The following is a 19573-nucleotide window of genomic DNA, read 5'->3' as shown; positions in this document are numbered from 1 at the left end:
ATAAGGGCCTTCAGTCATAGCCTGATATGTATCTCTCTAATTTTCTGTTACCCCTCGTAGAAATTATGCTTTAAATTAAAGTGTAAATGATTAATCTGCAATTAATATAATAATATTTTTTACTGAAACAAAGCATTTTTTAATACTATGATTACTGATAATAGAGTCACTGAGCGTTTATACTTTATGGGCACTAAAGAATATCTTTCTTAATTTATGTAATATTTCAAAAATTTGTCAACAAAATTTTCTCAGATTCATCATGACCAGATCGATTAATTAACAATGTTTAATTTTAAAGGCATCAAACACTAAGAAAATGAAATGAATCGTTTAAAATAATCGGTCGAAAACAGGTTAAAAAAACTACTTAAAAAACGATGGACTTAAAACTATAAGCATATACAAAAAATATATAACTAACATAAATACACTTTAATTACAAAAGCATGCAACTAATCTAAAAATAATTTAAATCATCCGTTAATAATGGTTGTCATGTCAAGAGTCAGAACACAATGCGCATGCGTGAATTTTCAACGCCAGTTACGGTAACGCAAATGCGTGACTTTTTCTACGCCAGTTGGGGTGATGCTATGCAGATTAGAAATTTTTAATTTCCTTTATTCTGTTTTATTTTAATTCAAAAGTACTTCAGAATGAATCTGAAAGATCGATTCATTAACAATGTTTAATTTTAAATGCATCAAACATTAAGAAAATAAACAGAATCGTTTGAAATAATCAGCCGAAAAATCTTAAGCCTAGCCTCATTACTGTTGGGAAGAAAAACGGAACCCTTACTCATTTGGCGGTGGGGAAAATGAAAAGATTTTTCGGCGGGAAAGTTAGTTTTTAATTAATAATTAAAATTCTAATTAAAAATTCAAAAAAAGGACCTACAAGTTATACATGTACTAAATTTGGTAGCTGTAGGTCAAATGGTCTTTTCTGTAGAGCGCCAACACACACATTGAGCTTTATATATAAGTATAGATAAATATATTTCTTGTGTTTTAATTTCTACATATTTTTATCTTTGAAACAAATTTGATTTTAGTTTGTATTATTTAAACATTAACAGTGTCATATTAAGGAAGTGGTGAGATTGACTCTAGCCAAGAGCGCAGATAAAAGGAAGTTACATAAAGATGATAATTTATGAAAATAAAGTTGAAGATTTAAATTGGAACATTTGTTGTATAACTAAAAAATATATATTAGGAATAAGCTATTTGTGTAGGATTAAACATTATGGGAGTTAAAACCGATCAACTTGCCGGATGACAAATATATGTCCCTTAATATAAGATAATATTGTTAGAAACACAATCTCACCTGAGCTGCAATAAACTTTGAAATTTTTACAGTTGGCAGAATTCCGGTGAGGAGGAAAAGATGGCATGCCTCTTTGTAGTAAGGGCTTTATAATAAGGGTTACTATGCCCACCAGAGAGGGAAAAGAAATCCCTATTAGTACAAAATTTCAAGCAACATTCTTACAATATCTACACGATGTTAACCGGCATTCAGAACGTCGGACAACAACGTCGAGATATTGTATGAAATTTTGAACTAATAGGGGTAGGGAGATATTTACACCATTTTTTTGTGTCGCATGTTTCAAGGTACTTATTCAGATATTTTTGCCAAGTACAAAGGGTAAAAGTAGCTCAACCTCATTGTTCGGACTTTGACATTACTTTTGTTGCAGATTCAGACGTGCGACTTTATTTTTGCTTTTAGTCGCAAGAATTTTCCTATTTTATTAATTGTATTAATTTTATTGCCAACTGATTTTTAAACAAACTTCTTTAATTCTTGGTAAGTGAAAGCTGCAAAAATCATGAAAGGAGTCAATTGTCCAATAAGAGAAGAATAATGAATAAAAATTGTATGTGTTTGAGTTAAATTTTCTTACAACATGTTTTGAATACAGTTGTCGTTCCTGCTAGGATTGACTTAGAAAATAAATGTAGGCAGTTTTGTTAATTGATTACAACGCTGAAGTAAACATGCACAGCACAAACATTAAACGATTTTCTCTTTCGCCATGTTTTCAAAATCTATATAACGTCTGTTTTCACTCCCGAACAGAGAAACTTACGTCTCACGGAGTTTGGTCGTGACGCAACATTCTCCCCACCTTGAGTTTAGGGATACAAACTCAAAAACAGTAAACATAAAAATAATATATACATACAATTTGAAATAACAAAGAAGTGCAAATAACAATACAAATATTTCAAAATATTGGAATGCAAATTTAAAACAATATTTTAGAGTCCAAATATAGAAAGTTCAAAAGTTTGTTTAGAAGTCTGTAAATCCAGTCTTTTAACTGAGTTTTTTTCTCGTCCTGATTGCGTCACGGGAACTGTTTCATTAGAGTCGGTATTAAACTCAGGATATTCAGTTATCACTTCCGGAACCTTCTGAGTTTCTGATACGACTTGCTCGTAATTTGGTGTCAATTCCAAAAGGTACAGTCGTTGGATTGATCTTAGTATGTTTTCCTTTTCAGTTCGCAGTCTTACAAGTCTGATGATTCCATCTTTTCCTGGAAAAAGTTCTAGTACTCTCCCTAGCAGCCAATTCAGTCTTTTTTTTTATCATCAGCACCAATTAATACTATGTCACCTACATTTATCTTATCTTCTCTTTTGGTAATTGAAGAATGAAGGAAACCTAGATATTCCCTTTTAAACCTTTGTTTTAGATTTTCACGAACCTTCTAAATATGTTTCCATCTCGAAACAATATTAGTCTTTTCAATTTGTTCCAAATCGGGAACATCATTTAAAGGAATATCCTAAAGAAACATTGAGGGCGTAAATGTTTTCAGCTCTTGTTCCTCGGATATATAAGTTAATGGTCTGCTCTTCATGATAGATTCGCACTCACAGACGAGAGTCTGCAATTCCTCGTAAGACAAACAGCAACGCCCAAGATTTTTGCTTAAAGGATCTTTCAAAATTCCAATTAAGCGTTCCCAGAAACCTCCCCACCATGGAGAGGAGGGTGGATTGAACTTTCAACGAACTTTGCTGACTCTAAATTCACTTTCAATTGTAGTCCAATCTAATAGTTTCAAAGCTTTGTTTAGCCTTGTAAAATTAGTATCATTGTCTGAGTATATCACACAAATTCGTCCTCTCCTAGCAATAAACCTACATATAGCTTGGATGAAGTCATTTCTACTAAGAAAAGGTATTAGTTTTAGCATTTGAACATTTGCAGCTAACTCTTCCAGTTCTTGGTCTCGGTATTTACACTCCAAGTCTTGTTTGGCTTTCTCCAACTGAGTTACCCTTTCTTCACCTTTACTAATGTCAGTTCATCCAATTCCCTAGTAAGTTGAGCAATTTTCTCATGCAACATATCAGCATCCAGTTTCGCAGACTGCAAATTTTGTTCTAAAGAATATTTTTCAGACATTGCCTGTTCGTTTTCTCGCTGGAGTTTTTCACGAAGAGTTTTCTCTTTTTTTAATTTCTTCTTGAGCAGCACTCAGTTCAGCATCAAAATGTCTTTATTTCTTTTCTAGATCTCCATTTCGAGCCATTTGTTTTTCTAGCATTAATCGAAGATGTTGAAGTTCAGTACCACACTTTTGAGCTTTTCGTTTCCATTGATTAGTTATCTGTCGTTCTTCATTGACATCTTTCAAAGCTTCAGTAAGCCTTTTATCATATACCTTTTCCATCAGAGCCTTTTGTTCCATATCCCACAGCGAAAAAACAGGAATAACTGCTTGAGATAACATGGTTACAATATTCATACTTGCATCTTTTTTGTCGTTATATCGGGGTACTTTACCCATCAAAGTCTAGCCTAACTTGGTTTCTAATGCTACTAAGCCTGTCTCTAAGTCTTCTCGTCGACCAGTCATTAATTTACCTGCAACGTCTGCACCCAAAAGTACCTCAATGGCACATGCGTTTTCTTGAATATCGGTTAAGAATATCTTTTTAGTTTTCAATTCATGTATCCAAGAACTAGTTTTTACACTAGAAATGTTATTACAAATGACATCATGATCTATAGCATCTAATTCTAACCATCAAGACTACTCAAGTAAATTTTATACATTTGTGTTTATAAATCCTTGTTTCCTTTCCGTCAAATAAGGAATGGCAAAATTCTTCTTCCTCTGCAAATTAAAACCCAAATCTTCAGCAGTAGATCTCAAAATATATGATTTTTGCGATCCCGTATCGATAATAGCTCAAGCTTTACGCTCTTTCTTGATGCCATGTACATTTACAACGTGTTTGTAATATAACATCATTCGTTGCTCGGGAATGTAAAGAATCAACTGTTTTTTCATCAATATTTTTTTCATTTACATTTTGTTTGGGGGAATCAGACTTATTACATCCAATATATGGGCACATGAACTTTAAATGTCTTTTAGAACACGCTATTTGAGATCGACATCTAGAAGCAAGATGACCCCTAGTCAAGCAGACCCGGCATAATCCTCTCCTTTTTATTATTGCGATCTTTTCTTCTAATGGGATGAAAAACGCCTTTTTACAAAAGCGAGTTGCATGATCCTTTAAACAAAACTCACATGTTCCGTTTGATTCTTGAATGAATAATTCAGCAGCAGATAGGAGCGAGCATTGGCCCTCTGCTAAGTGCTTGCATTCGCGCTCATATGGAAATATTTCCAATCTACTTAATTTTATTTTTTCTTCTGGTTGCACCGCTCTTCAGAAACGAAACTATAGCATCAAGTTTTGATATACGCTGTTCAGATTTAATACTTTTTCTTTGCCTTTTAAATGTTCGCAATATATGGACCGGTAACGAACTTTCGACTAACAGATATAATATTATACCGCACTGGTCCGTAGCTACACCTAATCTACTTAGAGCCCGAAGTTGAGTACAAAGTTTACTATACAAACCACTTAAAGAATCTTATTTCTTTTTAGTAGCGTTATTTAAAACCAATTTTAACAATTCTCGTACATAAAAATCAATCAATAGATCTTTTTGTCCGTATCTTTCAGTTAAGCTTTCTATCACCAAAGCGTAGTTTTCATTTGTAATAGGAAAAGATTCAATAAGTTCTCTAGCTTCTGGCTTTATTTTTGTCGACTGAATTAAGTAATGAATTTTACCACAATCAGTTAAATTTTTGTTTTCGTGTATATTTTTAAACTGATTCCAGAGGTTAACCCATCTCTTAATTCACCGCTAAATTTATGCAGCTCAAATTTAGGAAGTCGCGGGAAAATCGTTTTATATGGATTCTCGCACACAGTCAAATGAGAATTATCGCCAGAATAAGTACTTTTATTATTATTTTGTTTGCTCTTAATATTCTCTAATACTCGTTTAGACTTGAACTCCATTCTCAAAGCCTATCTCTATATTCGTCTGCAATATTAAATTCAGTTTCATTTGTGAAAGTATCCAAACAAGGATTATGTGTTAACTCTAATGAGTCCATTTTTTGCTTAAGCAAAATGTAAATGTAAAAACATTTCAATTTCTTCTGCGTTAGAATTTTCATTAATCAATATATTCCCTAACTTAGTATATACTTTCGTAAATGAAGCACGCTGTGCTGTTTTATTTCGTTTAATAATTTCTATCTTTACTATCTTATTAAATTAATTCGTGCATTCAATGCTAAATGTCTAAGTTCAAGATGTAACTCTATCAATAATTTCAAAATGCAAATTCAATTTTCTTACCGTTATCAAACTTCAAAACAAAACCTGCCCACCCGGGGGCACCAGAAATGTCATTCCTGCTAGGATTGATTAAGAAAATAAATGTAGGCAGTTTTGTTTATTGACGACAACGCTAAAGGAAACATGAATAACATATATTAAAAAAAAAAACAAAAAACAAAAAAAAAAAAAACAGGACAGCATAAACATTAAACGATTTTCTCTTTCGCCATGTTTTCAAAATCTCTCTAACTTCTGTTGCCACTCCCGAAGATAGAAACTTACGTCTCACCGAGTTTAGTCGTGACGCAACAACAGTGAAATTAATTATTTTGGTTTTTATGTTCAATTACAAAAATGTGCTAAGTAGAATAACTCTAAAAATTAAGAGATTCAATAAAGTTTTATTTCGTTCCTGTATAATTCCCATTAAATATTAAATATTATAAATGAATATTTATTCTACTTAAAGTAGATAAAAGTACCAGGCACATTCCTTAGAAGATGTTATTTTGCACTAAGTGGAGAGATAATTTTTAGGTATAGATAAAAATTAAGTATTTCAGAGCAATATTGTTAAAGTATCTAAAAAAATTAATTTATTTAAAATAAGGAAGAAATATTGATAAAAATATACAAAAAACTAAGAAAAAACCCGAACAAAATAAACTAGTTAAACAACAATACATTTTATTATAATTAAGAAAATTTCATATCATTGTGATGAAAAAAAATGTTTGTATCGAATTTTTTAACATAAGAGAAATATTATATTTAAAGTTTTTATGAAACAATAAATTTTTCTCTTTCATTGCAACAAAATAGCTTTTTTGAAACAAAAACTTCTTTTTGTGTGTGTGTGTGTGAAGCTTGAGATAAACATATCAAAACAAATGATATAATTTGAAATAATTTTCTGAAATTGCGGTTGGCCTAAAAATTATTTTTATGCAATAATATTTTCGGAATTTATCGCTGGAAAACACCAAATTCTTGTCTAATTTTTAGTTATTTAAAATGAAAAAACAAACAAACAAAAAAAAAAACAATTCAATGTGCGCATTCTCATTCTTCTTAGTATGTTCGAGAGATTCAATGATATGTCCTATAGAACACTGACAGAACATCACCAACCTAAACATTGCTATGTATTTAGAAATCAATATTCAAATAACTCTAGTATGTTGGGTTAGAATTTATTGCATAAAAAATACAACTTCAAGTTACTTCAAAGTAATAACTTCATTTATTATGCTTGTAATTGATTCAGCATAAAATTTTTGTTAACATTAATAAATTTGTGTTTTATACAGATTTATAGTTTTTGTCCAATCTTTTTGAAATTTAGCACATTTTTTCATGGAAATAAGAAGGAAATTATTGTCAACTTTCAAAAGTTAAATAGAATTTCAGTTAATTAAAATTGATTCAATATGTTGCGTCTTTCTGTGATGTCTTCCAAAAATACTGTCTCAAAAATATTTTACTACTTTTTAAAACCCAAAACATAATATTTTTAATGATATTGTTACGAATCTGTGATGCTGCTTCCCAGCATAGTTGGTTCCACCATCGGAAAGAATGTTTTACAGTCATCGGTATTGGGCGGAGTCCGGTGTCGCGTCGGAGGGTCCTGGAGCTTGGCGACAAACTTGGCGATCATTTGGCGACTTGGCGACGAATTTGGAGACTTTGGCGACAAAAAAAATAAAACCGAAACATCGAGAATTTTCCCGTTCCGTCCAGTAGGAACGGAGATTCACCTCTTACGTTCCTGATTGGTTGAGAGGCTTCTAGCCCCGCCTTCTAAGACCTATAAAAGGAGCTGCAGCTGCCGGGGAGTGGATGGTGAGTCGAGTGGTGAACCAGTGGTGAATTGAGTAGTCGGAAGCGACAGAGAAGAGTGGTCGTGGACCAGTGGAGTCGTCGTAGTTGTGAACCGACGATGAATTGAGTCGTGGACCAGTGGAGTCGAAGAGTAGTCGGAAGGGATGGTGAAGAACTCGTCTTCCAGGGACTAGCGGAGCAGCGACGGAGTAGAGCTGCTGTGTATACTGTTGTATGTTGCACGTCTCGGCTGAAGATAATCGTCTTCTGTGCTGTATATAGTTGTCGTCTTTGTGCTGTCCTGTGTGTCTTCGTGTAAATAAACGTCGATGTTTTATTTTCTACTGCCGCCTGCTGATTGAGTGTTCTCCACACCATATAACTTCCACTATCCAAACGAACCCCGGAAATTTCGTAACAATATCAATTTAACTGTCTAACATTTTCTCCCCTAATTTTAATAAATGCTTTAAAATATTTTTTTATGATTGATAACAATAAGCCTCATTGTTGGGATGAAAATAAAGCAAATTTCCTTATTTCGTCAAATCATTAATTCAGATTCTCTCTTTCCATTATTTAAATATAATTTGCAAATTTTGTTTTTTAAATACATTTATATACATTAGATCTAAAGTAGATTTTAAAATGCGTTTTTCATTTCAAGCTCACTAAAGGAAGTGATTTTTTTATTTTCTTTGACAAATTTTGTATCATGAAATATTTTCTCGATTTCAAATTGATACTTTCTATAATGGAATGGCGGACATTTACATTTTTTTTGTCTCTGATTACAGGTTTTTAGTTTTATTTTAATTTTGCATCCATGAGAATTTGTCTTTCTTTAATTTTAGATGTCTAAGCTAAGGGAAAAAAGTTTTGCTCTTCACATAATGTATTATTTGAAATACTTTGGCAGCTTACTCTCTTAAATGATGCTTTTTACTATTTTTCATTTTTTTTTCTTGGAATTTTATTTCTTGTTTAAGCTCATTTCGTTTAGTTTTTAAAAGCGTCATATTATACTTTCATGCAATATGTAATATGGTGTGTAGCAATTTTCTCATCTGTTATTGTTTGCTTTTTAATTTGGTCACATACAGAAATTTTATACAAAATATTTAATATTAAAATGTTTTATTTCAAAGCAAGCAAAGGAAAGAAATAAATCGATTTTGCATAATTTTCAATTTTTATTAAATATATATTTTAAACCAAATTACACCAATTTACACCAAAGATAAAATGCATTATTTATTTATTTTTTAGCAGCCAGAGAGCCAATATACGGAAAGAACAAGCTAATTTTCAAAGGCGTCTAGTTAGTAACATATTATAAATAAAAACAGAAATTACCATTGGTAATAAAGTGGTTTATAAAGAAAATTTACTGATGGAAAATGAGTTTCAGCCCGTTAATGCATAGCATTATTTTTTTACATTGCATTTGTTGTTAATCGAAACTAAAAATAATAAAAAAAGTGTTGTATGGCTGCAATTTTCTCTTTCATTCACCAGAAATTTCCCGCTTTGGCACAATTTTACTTTTAGTGTGTTAAAATTCTTAAAATAACATCAATTTCAAAATAGGATACGAAATATTATTTAATATTTAATAATAAATTAGTTTCCACGTATTAATCTTCTAATAATATTATTATATTGTAGTTTGTAATCTACAAAACCAAATTTTAGATCAGAAATTGATTACATTAATGTTCTGGTTTTTATTTACTGTGTTTATAATAAATAAAATTTCGAAACATTCATATGTAGCTATTTATTATGTATGCTCATCATATATTAATATTGATCATTTCAAATGTATTTAACGTCCTTTAGTTCAACTGAACATGTATCATTTTGTAAGCAAATAAATGGGAAACTTGGCTTATTAATTCTCCTTTCAATTTTTCGGATAAAACCGATACTACTACAGCTAAAATTGATTTGATAGCAGAAGAGGTGGTTTTGATTATATATCACACAAATATCAATGTTCAGTCGCTATCATTAAAAAAAAAGAGAGAGAGAGAAAGAGAGAATTTCACCATTAATCTTTTAGAAAATATTTAAGATTTGTATTTTGTTTGCTGCATTTGTAAATTTAATTTTTTGTGAACAGTATTTTTCATCAAAACAGCTATTTAAAGTTTTATTTTTCAAAGACACATCATTTTTATTAAGTCTTCTTACAAAATCATAAAATTTGTTATATTTGTGAAGTAAAAAATTCAGAATGGTAATTTCCCCTAAAAAAATAATAGAACTGAGTAAAAAAATATGTTGCTTTTAATGCGGGGTGGAAGTTGCAAGTTTGCTGTTCTACTAAGAGTGCATGATCATCTCGATTCGCCTTTGATGCTTGGTAAAAAGAAATATAAGCAGGATTATTTGTAATTTTTACAAAAATTTTCAAACGAATGCCGTATATGCACTATATTTCACCTCTGAAGAATGTCAAATGCTTGTCATTTATTTTTCAAATGCATGACATTCATATTTTTTATTTGCATAAAAATAACACTGATTGAAAGGAACATCAGTTAGAAATTTGACGCAAGAAATATCTGTTACTAATTCCCCAAATTTTCTATTTAATTTTATTCATAGAAAGAGAAAAGATTTTTCCCTATTCCACCTCCGTCATTAAAAAGAGCATTCTGTGGATTTTTTTTTTTATTACCAATAATGTAAAAACACAACTGTCGGAATCTGATATCTCATTTCCTATTTTTAAATGGAAATGAAGAAAAAATAATTAATACAACAATTTTTTAAGTAACAAGTAGTTAAAGATAAATGAAAACATAAATAAAATTAATTATATATCTTGCTATTTTTGTTGCGTTTGAGATCTTTTCTTTGAATGATTGCTATCAAACGTTTGCAGCAATTCTTGAAGCTCAGGATATTAAAAAAATGCCTGCTGGTAAAGGTATGCTGATATCACACACACACACACACACACACACACACACACACACACACACACACACACACACACACACACACACACACACACACACACACACACACACACACACACACACACAACACACAACACACACACACACACACACACACACACACACACACACACACACACACACAATTGCACACAATTTTGAAATAAATTGAAATCACATTTAGTTCATCATCACAATACATGATGTTCGATATAAAACGTAATGAGGGAAAGTAAGTGGGGTAAAGATAGGAGAGAGATTTCTATTTACAGGATTGTCAAAAAGTATGTCTAACCGTTCACCGACGCCAAGATCACTATAATTTGTGTCAAATGTTGTGAAAAGCAGCATATTCCACAATATTCAGAATATAAGCTACTTTCCTTGTGCTAATAGAGTGAAAACAATCCCTTTAGTAAAATATACTTCACTATATCTGCATGGTATTGTCCAATATTTTGGAATCCCTGACACTATCGTGTTAATATTGTTAAGTATTATTTTGCTAATAGTATTATTCGCTAATAATATTATTTTGCTAGCACTAATATTTATTCCGTTTCATTCTGGTTCAAATAAAAAAAGTTTACTCTTTCAAAGCTATACTTCTATCCGAAAAATGAACGAATTGAATCAAGCTTGCATTCCTCGTTCATTTCACAGATCCGAATAGTCGGGCTCAGATTCAAGTTTCCGGAAACTACCATTCAAGATGCACGTCAGGCGTAATGGATAGATTACCCTTTCTTCTATCGGATAGGTTTCCTAAAAGATATCAGTTCCAATAATAATATAACAATATCTGTAACTTACATGTAATTTAATGCTATCAAGGAGTTTGAAATTAACATAATTACTTATTTGTTTGAATTTAGAATTAAAATTGGTATTATTTTCAAATGACTGCATTTGTATAATTAAGTAATGTAAAATGATACCAAGGATATTATGACTATATTATCATTTCCTTATTCCAGGTGTAAATCAAAGTTTCAAAAGCCCCCTCTCCCCCCCAAAAAAGAAAAAAACATTCGTTTATTGTGCAAAGTGACGTTTTGATTTTTCATTGAAAGAAAAATATCTTTTTAGAAAGACAACTTAGATTAATTCCTTCTCTCAGAATTGTATAAAAGGGCATAATATATAAAAAATAACAAATTTATTTCATTATACAACAACAACAACACACAAGAATATCTAAAAATTTGCTGACTTCATATTTTTGTCCAATCCGTTTTGAAAAATATTCAGTGCTTTTAGGGAAAAAAAGTAAATAAATACAAAATTGTCTGCTTATTGTAACGAAATTTATATAATTTAATTTTTTCTCGTATTTTAAATTTAATGTCCAATTTGACCTTTGTAATAGCAATTCATGTGTTTATCCAATCTTCGGGCTTTATTTTGGAGGTGCGGTTTTCTAAACAACATGACGTAGTTAGCAATTGCCGGTTCGAAGACGCACGTGGTTTGCAAGCGCACGCATCTGGCTGTGACTTCACGAAAAGGAAGGTCGTAGGAAAAGTTCATGTGGTTTACAAACTCAGCTGAGTTTGTTGCAGTGGGATAATTTTTCATAGAATAACTTTTCTACCAAAAAACGAGAATAATTTTGTTTGTGATTATAAGTAGCATTTTATTTTCAAAGTAATTGATCTTTTTTCTGTTTCAAGGAAATATCAGTAAATTAATTTACCCTACGCCCTTGAGCGAAGTAGGTATTACATAACCTAATAGTATAAATATATATATTAATTATGATTATGTTCCTGTTTTATGCCTATGAGACAACAACTCTGATAGATTTTTTTTTTGAAAAAGTAAACGACTCTTTTAATGGCAATTAAATAATTCATATTTATTTATATACATTTGCGGTGTATTTTAATGATGTTCTTGCGTTATGAATATTTCAATTTTCTTGCATAAATTCTATAAAATTTTTTAACAAATCTTAAAATTGCCAAGTTTTTTGAAATACTAATAATCATTGATTATCTTTTCTAATACTTTCAATTTAAAAATCTATGTTTTCAAAAGTTTACATTTTTTGAATTTTAATTATTTGATTTGCTGCAATTATCTGTTTTCCAAATTGATAAGGTTCTAATTGAATATTTTAATTTTTTAAGTGTCTGTTAAATGCTTCTTATGTCTCATTAGTTTATCTTGTTAGGATGATACAATCGTATCCAATGACTTGTGCCCTTTTGTAATTGATTTTGTGTTTGATTTAAAGTAAATCATTCTTTTGCATGAAAGCTTAATGAGGAAGTTTTATAACTAAATAGTGATTTCTTGCCAAAAGTTTTATTACTTCCCAGAAGTTGAATGAATAAATATTTAAAGAAAAATTAATTTTTAATTTTTTGCTTAGAAAATTGATATTATGCTTCTGATAATTTTTAATTAATATAATTATTGATATCTTTTTTACAGCTTAAATATTTAAAAATTTCAATTGTTAAAGAAATTATTCTGGGAAACATTTATTTAAAAAATATTAGGTGAAGTATTTCATATTGAATTTTGTTAACTTATTATAACTCACCTTAATAACCAGAATACTTTGGATATATTAATAATCAGTATCATATGAATAGTGTTATATAAATCTAATTTTTTTTTGTTTATATCTAATATTTAATTTAAAATTAAAAAATATGGAATTTTTATTTATCTAATTTAATTTATGAATTTTAAAATTTTTTGTCTTTAAAAATTTCTTTGTAATAAATAAATTCTTATTTAGAATTAGGTTTTCAAATTATTAGTTATTATTTCTTAGTTTATTATTTATTAGTTATTAGGTTTTCAAATTAGTCAAATTTGTAGTGTTAAGTTCATATAAAAGATTTTTCTTGTTATAAAATTAATATTTTTTTTTATATCTGCAGACAGTGATTTGCTAATGATGTTTCCTTATTTCAAATTCTTCCATCATAAACTCTGATTATAGATTATCTATTATCCTGACTTGAGAAATAGATAAAATATTGACCTTTGATTCCATGTAATCTGAAAAATGAAAGTGATCTTGATCTAGATCTAGTTTGAATCTGATAAGACAGTGTGAAATTGTTTCTGTTACAGTAGAATTTAATAATATTGTTAATATAAGATAGATTAATGAAGAAAAGATATATAAAAAAAATCAAGATTCATTATAAATTAACAGTTTATTGAAACATTGAGTAAACTTTTCTTTCACTTTTAATCAATGAATCAATTTCAAATGGAAACTAAGATATCTGATTTTATAAATGCTTCTAATCATTAAAAATTTTAAAAATGTGCTTATATATATATATATATATATATATATATATATATATATATATATATATATATATATATATATATATATATATATATATATATATATATATATATATATATATATTGTATTATAAAATTTATGTATTTGATATTGATATCTATATGTTTGTTAATTTAAGTAATTGGAATTTTGGTAGTTTTATAAAGTATTTTTTTTTTTTTTGAAATTTTGAAATAGTTGTTAATTTATTTGTTTTGTGGCTAATTTTTACTAAAAAAATTGGTTCTTTAATTTATCTAGTATAAAGACGTTCAAAATTTGATCTTATTAAAAAAAATATAGTAATGCAGTACCACATTATAAAAGAGAGCTTTCCTTTGAATTCTAAATTTTTTTCAGGTTAAAATTTGAATTTCGTAACCTGTCTTTATTTGCTCCTATTTTTGTACTGTTTATTAAATTGAAATTCTAGATAAAAGTTTATTAGTTTTAATATTAGAGAAATTGTCAATTTAGGTAATCTTGTTAAAAATTTGTAGATATTAAAATATAACTTGCAAAATTGATGTGATGAAATCTGTTATATTTTATAAATGAAGAAGCTATGAGGTATACTTTAAAAAATTCTTTTGAGTTATGTATCAAGTCGCATAATTGTCAAATTCATGAATAGAAAAAAACAGCTGCAGAAACATTAATTCATTATTTTCTTATTTTAGGTTATATAATCTATTTAAAATATGGTGAAGGATAAAGATTCTGATACTCTCACTGCATCTACAAATGAAACTGTTAATGGTCATTCTAATATGGAAGAAAATGATGAATACGATGAACTGACTAAAAAATTAAAAGTCGCTGCAGAAACTCCTTTATCACCATATTCACTACCTAAGGACAAGGCCTTAGAAAACAGTGGAGTTAAAAATAGTCTTAATGATGCTGAAGATGAATCAATTTCAAAATTGACTTCTGAACTTGGTGTGATAGAAAATGGCAAATTTAATGAAAAAAAGAATGAATCTGTTCTAGATCCTAGCAAAGACCAAGAATTTGTTTTTATACATGATGCAGGGTTTGTTGTAAAAATTGTTGCACCTGGAGTTGAATCTTTCGATATTCAAGTAAGTTAAAATCAATTCCAGAAAGTCTAGCTCTTACGAGAAATATATTTTTTTAAAGTAGAATTTCATATATATATATTTTAAATTTTTTTTGTAGCAGGTTTCACTTGTTTTCATTGATTTTTATATGGAAGGAAGGGAAAGCAAGTGAAAAAGAAATCATGAAATAAAATTATTTTAATGTAATTTTGCTGTCCCAATCAATTATTTTTTAACAACTTTTTATTTTATTTAAAAAGAATTATTCTCCAAATAGAAATTTTTCTTATCTAGACAATTCATATTTCTCTCCTTACTTAGATAGCAACACAGAATTATATAAATGCTTAACATATTCACAAAGCTTGCTCTTAATAAACCATTATGCATCTTGCTTTTCTGATTAGATTAGTCATAATTTTTGTTATGATTTCATTTAAAATCATAAAATTTGTAGACTATTCACTTCACAGCCTAGTTATATATAATGTAATTATTAGCAGTATCTTATTTATGTGAATGAATCATACTTGTGATAAAAATATTACCTAACCTTGACTATTTTAAGCACAGCAAAGCAGCTGTAATCATATTAAAAGAACAATATTTGTTAAACCTTTTAATATATTAAACTAAAGCTATTTATTTATATATCATCATTTAAGCAACAATTACTCTCTTGTATTCAGATCAGTTAATTCAGATTTCATATGGTTCATGTGGTCTAATGTTTCTGGAGAAATCCTTTTGGAAGTTATTATTTTTTATAGTCACTTATTTATTAATTAATAATTCATGTTAAGTAAAAAAAAAAAGAAAAAAGAAAAGCTTTAAGGTAAGAGCTAATTAAAAAGTTACAGTAAAAAAAAAATTATATTTTAAGAGGAGAAAATCACTTTTTTTATCATAAATTATTTGATAAAATATTCATTAAATAACACTTGTAGTAATGAAACAGTATTTAAAATTTTTTCCTTGCAGAATTCTTTAAATAATCCCTTCCCTAGAGTGAAAAACCTGCTGATAAAGGGGAAGGTCTATGTTTGGTGGAGTAGAGTTGAAAAGTTCTTTAAATTATTTATCCATTCAAATTTATCAATTGAGATTCTTATAATTTTTAAGAAGAGAGTTAAATTATCATCAGTAGTACAGAATATCTCAGTATAGTTGTATTATTTTAGATTATATATTGTGGACTTTTTATATTGGAAATATAAATAATTATGCATCCATGGGTTATAGTAAAGTCTTGTATTTTTTATTTTAAAATGTTAAAGGGAAGGGCTTGAAATATAAAGCCTTACTGAATCAAAAACTCTTATTTAATTTAATACTAAATTAAAAAAAATCTTAAAAATTAAATTTGTACATTATTTATTTTAAAGTAATAAAATCTTTATCCAAGATATCAGATTGTGAATCATATAAATGACAAGAATCTTCATGTATATCTTTTAAATTAACTAATGTAAATTATGCGAGCAATAACTCTATGTGATGCATGTTGAATAATGTTGACGACCTGAGTGCTTGTCTTTAAAAATGCTGAGAAGATAAATATTTGTGATTACATTTCCCTTTTAAAAACCAGATATATAATGAGAGGAAGAGAGGGGGATAAGTATTCTGTATTCTATATTCTGAATGAAAGAGACCTTTCACTAAATAATTCTGTATGATGAAATGAATCAATCTGTGGTTCAACTGGTGGTTAGAGAATTTCCAAAAACCATTTAAGAATTATAATTTAATTTTTCATTCAATTTGAATTTAGGAATCATCAATAAAAATGTCAGAAATTATTTGTTTTTGTATTTTTTGTTTATGACAAAATATCTGTTTCAAAAATTTCTAGTCAAATATTATGTTTTAGGTAAGTTCTACTGAACTCGTTCAAGAAATTCATCAGATGTTAATGGACAGAGAGGAAACTTGCCACAGAACATGTTTTTCATTGCAATTAGATGGTGTGACATTAGATAATTTTGCTGAATTGAAAACTATTGAAGGTTTAGGTGAAGGATCTGTCATTAAAGTTGTTGAAGGTTAGTGATTTATGGGATCTGTTGATATTTTTTTAATGCATCAAATAAGAATTAATTTTCTGTTTTATTTAACTTAATGATTTTTTTTTAGTTATTTAATTTATTAAAATCATTTAGCATTTTCCTTTATTGTCATTTGTATTAACTTTATATGGACATTTTTTTATTTTTTAACATGAGCTGTCTAAATCTATGTAAGCAAGTATACAAAATGCAGGTAAAATAATTTCAAATTAATCTTCATATTTTGAATATAATAAAAAACAATTATTTTATTAAAATTTATTTATTAAAAAGTGCTCTCTTTACATATAATTATTTTTGGAAATTATTTAAAACTAAAAATAAAAAGGCAAAAAAAAAAAAAAAATATTATGATCTATATAAAAGTTAGCAGTAAATTGATTACTGCAAAATAAGTATTCTGGTATTGTATTTATATGAATTTTTATGCTGTATATGTATATATATTTAAGAAAATTTCATTATTAAATATTTCCTCTGAGTTAAATTTGAATTTTTATCACATTGCATTTAAGCAAGGGTGCAAATATTTAATATAAACAAACATTGCTAAATCTTGCAAAAAAAAAAAAAAAAAAGACTGTACTCTAAAATTGCCCTTTTTTGGATGTTAAAAAAAATTCATAAGTTAATATTAATTTAGTCTTAAAAAATATTTAAAAAAAAATTCTAGATAGCAGTTGCTTTCTTTTTTCTTATTTTTGTACATTCTTTTATTTTTGTAAGAGTAATAATTTTATAATCATACTAATACTTATATACTTCCTAAACAAACTTTCTAATCACACTCAATTTCCCTTTTGTGAAAATTTTGATCATCCAAAAGAACTATTATCAGTTTCAAAAATGAATATTACATATTTTTTAAAATTACACATTTATGTTTTTAAGGGGATTTGACATTTTAAATTTGTAATAAATGATTTGATTTGATTTTAAATTTTCTATAATATGTTAAATTTATTGTCATGTTTTCGAGCAATCTCCTATTTTCAAAAATTTTGTCATTTTTTTTAAAAATTTTTACTATGCAAACTAAAGATTTAACAAGAAAGTTTGAAAGCAGGGACTATTAAAATTTTGAGTTGTGAAAAAACACAATAAAATAGAATAGTTGGTGGTGTAAACATATATTTTACAATAAAATTTTAAAAAACTTTTATTTAGGATACCCCACTGCTTAGAACTATTTATTTTTAAGAAAATCTTTAGAATGATTATCTAAATTTTATATGATAGTAACAATAATTATGAATACCTTAGGTTCAAAATATTTTTATTTATATTCTTAGTTTTAAGTAATTTAAAATATTAAAAATAAACAGTTTTATATATTTGTAAATAAAAATCCTTCTACAGTAAATATATTTAAATTAAGTATAATGAAAATCATTCCATTTTGATACAAATATTAATTATAAATTCAACTTAACAAATTAATATATAAAAATAAAAATTTAAATGTTATTAAAATTAAAATATTTATGAAAATTTAAAATATTAAATAAAAATTAAAAATATCCTATTCTAAGTGAAACTGCTTGTAGGTAGTTATTTTTCTGTTTAGCTGAAGTTTAAAGGAAGTTTGCATGAATTACACATTTAGGTGTTACTACGAAAATGGTGTTCCCATGAGGGCACCTTCTTAATGATCCTTTTAATATTGAATTGAATTTGAATTGTATGCAAATTTATGAATTAATATCTTAAAAGCATTGAACAAATATAATTGATTTTGTTAGACTGTAATCTATACACGATTAAAACAGTTTAAATATATTGAAATTTTAAATAAAGAATCTCATAAAAAAAATTATATTCCATTGTGGTGCTATCTGTAGTTCTAAAAGGAAATGTAATGCTATTTATGTAGTAATTTTTAGAGTTTCAAAGTTGAAAATTTTTTTTAGAAAAATGTAAAATTATTATACTTTTTTTTTGATTATTGTAATGGTTAATGCAAATTAAGTGTAAATAGGATTACATAATAAAATGCATATGGGATTGATATATGCCTAAGCTTAAAGTGAAAAAAATCTATTTTTAATTTATTCAATATTTGTACTTGTTAAAATAGATTCAGAAGTTTTGTCATTCTTAGATTATTTTTTATTAATGTCTTTTTATTTGATTGTGTAGAGTTTTTTACATTAATTCACATATGTGCAAAACATTCAATTTGGATGTTCTAGATGTTTGCAGGACAGTTACATTTCACTTCCATGATTAAACTGTATACTTTCCATTGTTTTTTATATGTTTTATCTAAAAAGTCAATATATATTTTCATGCTTCTAAACAATTTTCAACTGACATATATTGCCTGTTAATCAAATTTTAAAATCAGAATGTCATAATTTTGAATTTTTTTCTATGATTTGCTTTTGTGTTAATGTAAGGAATTAGATAATAAATGTCATTTTTTTTAAAAAAAATATTACAATATTTTTTTTTAATATAAATATATACAAAACGTTTTAAAAACAACTTTTTACTGATTTTTTGATATTTTTTCTTTTAAAAAAACATAATTGAAATTTAATTTGACTTCACTTTTTTTTTCAATCTCAGTATTTTTAATTCAATTAAAAAGAAATTTACTAAAATCTACATTTTAAATTAAGTCAGTCATTCA

At 27.6% G+C, this 19573-nt stretch overlaps 1 protein-coding gene across 2 annotated transcripts in view; it reads left to right on the top strand.

The window, feature by feature from the left end:
- Nucleotides 1-11988: 11988 nt before the first annotated feature.
- The window catches only part of LOC129986553 (clustered mitochondria protein homolog), a 43774-nt gene continuing 36189 nt past the window's right edge, over nucleotides 11989-19573 (top strand). Inside the window, exons 1-3 of one of the 2 annotated variants that reach the window (XM_056095380.1) lie at nucleotides 11989-12200; nucleotides 14486-14890; nucleotides 16743-16914. In XM_056095380.1, coding sequence (XP_055951355.1) covers nucleotides 14507-14890; nucleotides 16743-16914 — 556 coding nt within the window. In that variant the 5' untranslated portion in view covers nucleotides 11989-12200; nucleotides 14486-14506. Of the gene's footprint in view, nucleotides 12201-13552; nucleotides 13681-14485; nucleotides 14891-16742; nucleotides 16915-19573 lie in introns of those variants that run through there. The other variant, XM_056095381.1, reaches the window with a different exon arrangement.

The sequence above is a fragment of the Argiope bruennichi genome, chromosome 1 (genome assembly GCF_947563725.1).
Source record: "Argiope bruennichi chromosome 1, qqArgBrue1.1, whole genome shotgun sequence".
Taxonomy (NCBI): domain Eukaryota; kingdom Metazoa; phylum Arthropoda; class Arachnida; order Araneae; family Araneidae; genus Argiope; species Argiope bruennichi.
Note: the sequence above shows the minus strand (reverse complement) of the source record. Positions and strands in the feature narration are given on the sequence as shown.